This window comes from Centruroides sculpturatus, unplaced genomic scaffold, assembly GCF_000671375.1.
Source record: "Centruroides sculpturatus isolate CEXI.00-Female unplaced genomic scaffold, Cexi_2.0 scaffold318, whole genome shotgun sequence".
In the NCBI taxonomy this organism is placed as follows: Eukaryota; Metazoa; Arthropoda; class Arachnida; order Scorpiones; family Buthidae; genus Centruroides; species Centruroides sculpturatus.
In genome coordinates this window covers 91,133-100,650 of record NW_019384658.1, presented here as the reverse complement: position 1 = coordinate 100,650, position 9,518 = coordinate 91,133, and the positions used below count along the sequence as shown (strand labels likewise).

The following is a 9,518-nucleotide window of genomic DNA, read 5'->3' as shown; positions in this document are numbered from 1 at the left end:
TTGCAACGTTGGAAAAAATACTAAATAAAGCTGTAGTTGTGAATCAAAGGATTATAGACCCAAGTGCAGGGAAAGGAGAGAAAGGACAAAAGATAAAAAAGTGAGAAAGGTTGGAAAATTAAGGGTCCATATTTGCTTAACAGAAGATCTATTTAACCTTACTCACTACTACATCTTTTGTCCTTTCTCATCTTTCCCTCCTTTTCCCAAATTTGGGTCTATAATCCTTTGAGTCACAACTCCAGCTTTATTTAGTAATCCTTCCTCATTCACACAACTCCAAGTATTTGAAAATATTTCCTTTCCACTCAAAAATAAAATATGAATAAAGGTTTACGGCTTTGTGAAACTTCTTTTTTGAGTTTATGCCGTTGAAATAGATAAATAATAAAAAAATTAAAACATTTTGTCGGTTTTGTTTACACATTTATTGGGCTGCATTGGAACTTGCCTTGGGCCGCATGTGGCCCACGGTTGGACACCCCTGCTGTACACTAAGAAGGGATTTTTTTGAAATTCCCCCTGCAGGGGAGAGGGAGAGGATTAAGGCTTATCCCAAAGAACTCAGCTTCTACTGTACTATTTTAGATGTAATATTTTATTTTTAACGGCATTTTAGAAGGGTATGCTATGAGAATGCACCCTAATAAAAAATTTTTGGAAATCCCCCACGGAGGAGAGGTAGAGGGTTAAGGACTACCTTGAAGAACTCGTCTTCTATTGTACTATTTTAGGTGCAGTTTTTTGCGTTTTAGTAGGGTATGCCATGAGAATGCACATTTTAAGAAGGGATTTTTGGAAATTCCACCCCCCAAGGAAGAGGAAGAGAGAGTTTGTTTTAGTCAGTATAAAGTGTACATAATAAAGATGGAAAGTAAATTGTGGCACATATAGTATACATTTTGGCTATTAATAAATATTTTAATCATTTTCACTTAACTCAAAAACAATATATCCAAAATAAACAAATTCGAACAAATATTTGAATTCATTCCAAATTCAAAAAATTTAAAATATTGAATTTGAAATATAATGTTCCAAACAAGTTTTTTTTTAGATTTTAGAATTTAAAATTAATCATTTTATTCAAGTAAGGTTATCATTAAGTAAGTTAATTCTCCGTTATAATGAAAAATTTTCTGATTTTTTTTATTTTATATATTATTTCATTTTTTATTTTTTAGATTACTTAAATAAAAAATCTTTTTAAATACTAAGAATTTATTCAGATAAAATTCAATAATGATTTTAAACATTTTTTTTTTCCTATTAGATATCTGATAAATAGAATGGTGAAAACAAAATTTCTCATAAATTTGACCCTAATCTTATAATCGAGATGGGTTAATAATAATAATAATAATTCTTCGAAAACACTATGCAGCACTGGAGAACAACACTGCATCTCAGGGTTAGTAACACTTCCATACAAACAAACGAAATATTCATCAGACGAGGAATTTTTCAAGGAGATTCCTTGAGTCCTCTCTAATTCTGCCTAGCCCTGAACCCATTATCCAACATGTTAAACAACACTCAATACGGCTACAATATCAGACATGAAAAAACAACACAGTTTACGCTGTCACATCTCATGTACATGGACGACATAAAACTTTATGCATCCACACAGAAACAACTTCATCAACTCCTACAAATCACACACTCATACACTAAGGACATACAAATGGAGTTTGGCTTAGACAAATGCAAAAAAACTTCACATAGAAAAAGGAATCCTGAAGAAAGAAGATTTTGCACTTGGAAATGGAGACGTTATTGAATCCATGGAAGAGGGCGAGTTCTACAAGTATTTAGGATTCCAACAGGCCAAACTAACAGAACATACACAAATAAAGCAACGATTAATTAAAGAATACCAAAGTAGGTTAAACGCTATACTTAGAACACAGTTAAATGCAAAACACACAGTTAAAGCAATAAACACATATGTCATCCCAGTACTCACATACTCTTTTGGAGTTATACATTGGACTCACACAGATCTCGAGCAACTCCAAAGGAAAACAAGAACAACACTTACTAAGCATAAACAACATCATCCTAAATCCGCCACAGAAAGATTAACCCTTCCACGTAAAGAAGGCGGACGTGGCCTGATTGACATAGTTAACCTTCACTACAAACAAATACAGTCACTGCGAGAGTTTTTCTACAAGAAACAAGAAACATCACAGTTACATAAAGCAGTAACTCTAGCAGACTCAAATAACACACCATTAAACTTACACTCACAACATACAGACATGACACAACATATAAAAAGCATAGACAACATTAAGCAATCATGGGCTCAAAAGGCTCTCCATGGCAGGCATCCTTACGACCTGGCCCAGGATTTTGTTGACAAAACTGCGTCAAACAGCTGGTTAGATCGGGGATGCCTCTTTGGGGAGACGGAAGGATTCATGATTGCCATACAGGATCAGGTCATAAATACTAAAAACTACAGAAAACACATACTCAAAGATACAACACTCACAAATGACACATGCAGAAAATGTCACATCATGCCAGAAACTATACAACACATCACTTCTGGTTGCAAGCTCTTGGCACAGACAGATTACTTACATAGACACAATCAAGTAGCAAATATAATACACCAAGAGCTTGCAAAGAAACACAAATTGGTAGACATCCACGAACCATACTACAAGTATATTCCACAGACAGTATTGGAAAACAACACGCACAAAATGTACTACGACAGAGCCATAATCACAGATAAAACAATTTACCACAACAGACCAGACATCACACTCATTGACAAACACAATAAAATCACATACATTATAGACATAGCCATTCCAAACACTCACAATGTACAAAACACATGCACTGAAAAAATTAGCAAGTACACAGAACTCGCCCAGGAAATAAGGCATCTGTGGAGGATGGATAGGGTGCTTATTGTACCTGTCGTTCTCTCCTGTACAGGTGTGATACCACACACACTACACAAAAGCCTGGGAACATTACAATTGAGTAGAAATACATACATCACACTACAGAAGGCCACTATATTGAATACATGCCACATTGTTAGGAAATTCCTGAATACAGACACACACACTGACACACTTATTTAATTTTAGTTTTGTTTTGGTTACTATGCCTTGACTTTGGTCCGGCATAGTACACAGCCACCGGTGTGAACCGAGTATAACTGACAAAACATAACAAAAAAAATAATAATAATAATAATAACAACAACATTAAGCACAGAGCCCAAAAGGTTAGGAGTTGAAAATTGAAATTTAAAATAATCTCTCAACAAACCTTTAACCGGTGGGAAAAAAATATGAGTAATACTACACGCAAACGTTTTTGGATCCCTCCCTGGGTCCTTTCTCAAGCAAAGATTAGTCCGTAAAAATTCGTTAGAATGAAGACCAGCAGAACGAAATTCTTCCAAACTGCGACATTCGAAAAACAAATTATTTAGAACCATATTTCAAATATCGAAATTCAAAAAAATCAAGGTGAATCACGTGCATTCCAGTATTCGTAATCCAAAGTCATTACATAATGTTCGGTTTTTTATAACGGCATTTTATGCATTTTAAAAATTAAGTAAAAATAAAAATGAAATATCATATCAGCAGGTTTGATGTTTTAATACCCTAATTATTATACGTATTTATTAATGTGAATCGTCATTCTGGAGTAGGGCCTGCCACGCTAGAGACAGGGTAATTTCATCCCTCGAATTGATAGGTGCAGATGTATTGTATGCTTTGCATATTTCCATTTGTTCCAACCACTTGAGGTGGTCTGTAAAAGGTGTGGTAATAAGGAGTTTTGTGTTGTCGAAGTCTGCAGAGATCTCCGGGTCCGAAGCATACAAAGATAACGACGTAGAACCTCTGTTGTGTAGGATGTCCCGTTGGTGCTCCGTCCATCTGACACCAATAGCACGTTTAGTAGTGCCAATGTAGACCAATTCCCTATCAAATCTATGGTCCATGAGGGGGACAGCGTACACAGTTAGGGTACATGATGAGAATGTACACAAAGAAGGGACTTTCCCCCACTGAGGAGAGGGAGAGAAAGAGGAAGAGGGTTAAGGATTACCCTGAATTCGGATTTTACTGTACTATTTTAAATGCGGTTTTTTGCGGAAAATCAAACATGTTTTTAGACCCATCTAAAAATTCTCTAATTTGTCTTGGAAGAGGGAGAACCTAATTCTTGCACCCGGTAAAAACAGGTAAGATGCTATTATTATGTATATTGAATGATAATACAAAAAAATAATTTTTAATAGTCTAGATTCATATTTGAAATTCAATTTTAACTAGCTGATAAATTTGTTTATGATTATTAATAATTTCATATACTCACTTTTAAAGCAATCTGCAATGAAAATTTAATTTTTTCTGCAAGTTTTGGACCAATATCCCAAAGTAATCTCTGTGGTGCTTTCAGTTTTGCTTGCTGAAATGTTTTCAGTGGTGGCATACATCGACCATTATCATCATATAACCTTTCTAACACTCTTAAAATGTATCATAATGTTACTTTCAAAAAAATGATAACACAACCAAAAGAAATAATCTGAACTTACTCTTTACTGAGTGTAAATTCCCACATGTGAGCCATAACAGGAGCATCTGCCATACTATGTTCACAATTAATTCCACACGAAGAATTTCCAAGAATTAACAGATTTAATGATTTATCAAACCATATATTTTTCCCATCACCATTAAGTAAATAATTACATTTACTGTTCAGATCTTTTGGAATATAATCTAAAATTGCAATCTGAAAACATTAATTAATTAAAACATTAATATATCTGATTAATCAATTTATTACATCCATGTGTTTGATATATATATATATTTATCAAACACTTATATTTATATAAGTATAACAAACTTATATATATATATAAGTTAGCAAACATTATTCAATCTCATACTATAATTTATTACATAAGCATATGATATTAATCACACAATAGATTTCTAAAATTTATTTTCTAAAAAAGTACTTACAATAAAGATAGATCTTTCTACAGCTCTTAGACTTTCACCATTGATGCCAGAAATGAGGCATTCTTTTCGAATTTTTGCCCATTCAGTTCTTTCTAATGCAGTCAAAGAAGCAATATTTTTTTCTTCTTCAGAAATTAAATCTAATTGAATTAAATATAATCCATTATTGTTTGATCTTGATAATTTATTTAATATATAACAGGGTTTTATATTACTTGATATTCATAATTACCAGCATGTTTTTCTGCATCTTTTACAATCCATTCAATTTGTTCTTCCAGAGAAGTTGGACATAGTAATTGATTCATTTTATCATAAACATGTAATTTGTAGTATAAACCTCTTCTCATAACAATAATATGCTAATTAAATATTAAAATTTTTAAATATTAGTTCATAACATAAATGATCAACAAAATTTTAAAAACTATTTGTATTTTAAAAAGTACTATTTTTTTTATTAAAAAGTAGCTATTTCTTAAGTTGCTCATTTCACAACACATTTTTGAGCAATAAAATAAATTACAGACATCCCCTTAAAATCAGTAATCCATTCCTAATTATTAGACATTCTAGAGAAAAACATTAATCATGAATTTATTCCTCATTATTTTATAATAAATGGAGAAAAATTATAAACATGTACCAATGCCAAACTAAATCTCCAATTAATTTCCAAAAAATATAACTATATGTAGGTGATACATTGAGTTTTAAAAGAAAAAAACCTATCATATTAAGATGTAAAATATTTAAAACATTACTTGATCATTAACAAATAGTTGCTTTGTATACAGTACAATCAGTCTGCATACAAAGCAACTATCTATCTGCAGAAGACAGATAATTGCTTTGTATGTGGACAGATCAACTGTCTGCATGTACGTGTCCACTGCCCCATACATATGGGCATCTGCAGAGAGGGCAAATGGGGCTCTTTCCCTCCCAGGAATCAAATAAAAAATTCCACAAATTATAAACATAAAAATGATTGAGACTTGATCATGGGATGCTTTGTCTTTTTGTAGTGAAGCAATATTGTACTCTGTAATCTACTTGTGAAAAAATTCCAAAAAATTAAATAACTAAATAAAAATTTATTGATTAATTATTTTTCTCCGAGCTTTGCCTCTACTGGAAAATTTTCTGCAGACACCCATGCATATACATTATATTTATGATAGAGCAAGGCAAATAATATAAAGTAATAAAGAAGTCTGTTATTTTTAAAAATTGATCTCTCTATTACTTTATTATTAAAATGCAAGCAAAAATTTACAGTGAAAAACAAATAAATTTAACACATTCTTAAACAAAATGTAAGAGGTCATGACCTAAAATGACTTATTACGAAAAATGCTGCTTAATTTGGATATTTTTGCTTTTAAAGCAATCTGCAATGAAAATTTAATTTTTTCTGCAAGTTTTGGACTAATATCCCAAAGTAATCTCTGTGGTGCTTTCAGTTTTGCTTGCTGAAATGTTTTCAGTGGTGGCATACATCGACCATTATCATCATATAACCTTTCTAATTTTTCATCACAAATTAAAACTTTTTATACTCTCTCTGTTTTCTTACTTTACTAAGTTATTTTCTGAGGTTCATCTACTAACCCATTAACAATAAACTTAGAAATTTACACTGTTGAAGATTTTCATTTGCTAATGCTGTAATTTAAATTTTAAATGTGATTTCTGATCTGTTATTAATGATCAAATGATTCTGTTTGATTTTCCATCCATTTAACATTTGGATATTGAAAGTATGCTTTGAAATACTATAAATACAGTATTTCAAATTTGAATTTCAAAATCAAATCATCAAAAAATTTAAAATTTATGCTGTTATTGGTTAGAAAAATTTCATTTACTGATGTTGGTTATAAAAAGTAATGAACTGTGCATAATCTTGAGACATATTCACTCTTGCTGTTCGCTAAGCTGGAATTATGAAGTACCATGCATACATCCTTTTGAAATTTGACAATCTTAAGCACTAATCAGTGGAAACATAAACATAAGTCATTTACGTTACAGACTAAATATAAAATTATTAAAAGGTTGGAAAAATGGTATAAAGCAAAGTGAATTACAAAGAAATGAATATGATTGAATTGACAGTTGATACCATTTGGAAGGAGAAAGAAAGTTTTGAACATGATAATTTGAATGCTAAAAAACTTAGAAAATCAGTACATGATAAATTAGATCAAGTATTGCTAAAATGGTTTTTTCAGCAGACTTAAAAACACAACTATTAGTGGTGCTATATTGTGGTCAAAAACGGAAGAGGAAGCAAATTAGAAAAGAGTTTAAATGCAATAGAAATTAGATCAAGAAATTTAAAAAAGGACATAGTATTGAAAGCAAAAAATTGTTGGAGAAGTAGGTGCAGTAAACATAGACATGGTAGAAAACTAGTTGCAAAATAAGTAGCACAAAATTAGAGAAAATTTCCAAGATTGTGATATCTTTAACGCAGATGAAACAAATCTTTTTTTATAAGCTTACACCAAATAGGATGCTAAAATTCAAAGGAGAAAGCTGTGCATGAGGAAAATTATCTGAAGAAAGAATTACTATTCTACTAGCATCAAATCTTGTGGGAACAGAAAAGAAAAAATTGTTAGTAATCAGTAAGTCAAAAATTCCAAGAAGTTTCAAAAATTGACAGCTACCAATAAACTACAAATCTAACTGAAAAGCTTGGATGACCTCTGAAATTTTCTGTGGCAAACTTCAAGAATGGGATGAAGAACTGAGAAAAAAGAAACAAAACATTTTATTATTGATTGACAATTGCCCAGCACATTCCAACATTAAGAATTTACATTACATTACACTGGTGTTCATGCTACCTAATACAAGTTCAAAACTACAGCCTTTAGATCAACGGGTTATACCAGGCATGGCCAACATACCGCCTGCGGGCCAGATCCAGCTCGTCTAATGAATTTATGTGGCCTGTGATCAAACTTTCAATATTAGGTACGTTTCTTTTTTTTATTTGTGGTTTTAGGCCCCTTACTGCTCAGAGAGCACAAAGAGGCCAAGAATGTTGTTTTCAGAAGAGTGTTCTGATTTTGTTAGCGTCCCTAAATAGGCTCATAGAAGTCCCAAGTAGGGCTCATAAATACTAGTCTCTTGTGAGGGCTCATATATTTACGTTTTTTATGTTATGTCTAATTCTTTACTCAATATTAGGTACTGAAGTCCAAATAGTTCGATGAAAAATTCTGACGCATAAGGAAAAAAAAAAAAGGTCAACAACTCACTGTGTGTTTAGAGTTAACCCTCCATTACAAATCTCGTAAGTACAGCATAAAGTGTTGATAAAGCATGATGATGTGAAAAATATATCTGTAATCTCTATCTACAATTCAGTCTCTGTGGGATTACACCACAATGAGATCTTGCACAATCTCAAAATCTTCCTAGGGCAGCCTCTGGTTCAGCCCAATGAAAAGTTTTATTTCCAATTCGGCCTGGGGGCAAAAAGTGTTGGCCACCCCTGGGTTATACACAGCTTAACCTTCTTAGAAGCAGTTACCACGCCCCCGTGTTTACGTTTATTGTCTAGAAGGGCCAAGGTCAATATAGGTCAACAAGTTATATTATTTCAAAAATTCACCAAAAATCAAGTTATTGTTATATTCATATGACAAAAATCACGTTACATTTATTAATATCTGTAGTTATAAATACGATATTTTAAAATACATTTCCATAAAAAAATTCAATAGAAAAAAATTATAATATATCAGAACTGACATCTGTCTGTGAAAATTTGCAACATTTTTTAAAATTCACATACTCCAATTAAGTAGTTTGTTCTTGGCACTAAGCCAGAACGACTTAAAATGTTGTTCTGTACAATTCTATATAACATTTATGAATGTACGATTTTTAGTTTTAAAATTATCACAGATTATAATATATCCTTTGTTTGGAATCTAACCTTTATTTTGCTATCGATGAATATTACGAACTAATATTCTTTATTCATTTTATTTTGAACAATAATATAAATTATTGTGATAAATATATAAACCAGTAGTAATACATTTACGATGTGCTAATATTTTTAATTAAATTAAAAAATAAAAAATAAAAAAATTTATAAAATATTAAAATTAAAGGTCACAATTTAAATATTTATCATACATTGACTTATTATAACTAAATAAACTTATTATAGCATGAATAAACGTATTTTAGTAATATTATTACGTAAATATGCTATAAAATAAATGAGAGAATATATAAATTAAGAAAATAAATCGCTAAATAAAAATTTCTGAGTCAACAAAACACCACCTGGACAAAAATATGTGAAACAGATGGTAGACAACACACTACAGTCAAGTGGTGGCATCTGTTGCCAAAAATTTTCATTAAAATCGATTTTTCGCAAGGTAACAACAAATCGGTACTCTAGTACATTGTTATAACAATGGGGGGTGCGACAGATCGTTACCCTGGTTTTAAGAA

General features: G+C 31.4%; 1 protein-coding gene across 1 annotated transcript in view; it reads right to left on the bottom strand.

The window, feature by feature from the left end:
• The window catches only part of LOC111626488 (carnitine O-palmitoyltransferase 1, liver isoform-like), a 50,178-nt gene that overhangs the window by 23,329 nt on the left and 17,331 nt on the right, over positions 1 to 9,518 (bottom strand). Inside the window, exons 4-7 of the mRNA XM_023369868.1 lie at positions 5,260 to 5,389; positions 5,028 to 5,167; positions 4,592 to 4,791; positions 4,369 to 4,522 (exon numbers count right to left, since the gene is read on the bottom strand). Coding sequence (XP_023225636.1) covers positions 4,369 to 4,522; positions 4,592 to 4,791; positions 5,028 to 5,167; positions 5,260 to 5,389 — 624 coding nt within the window. The remainder of the gene's footprint in view (positions 1 to 4,368; positions 4,523 to 4,591; positions 4,792 to 5,027; positions 5,168 to 5,259; positions 5,390 to 9,518) is intronic.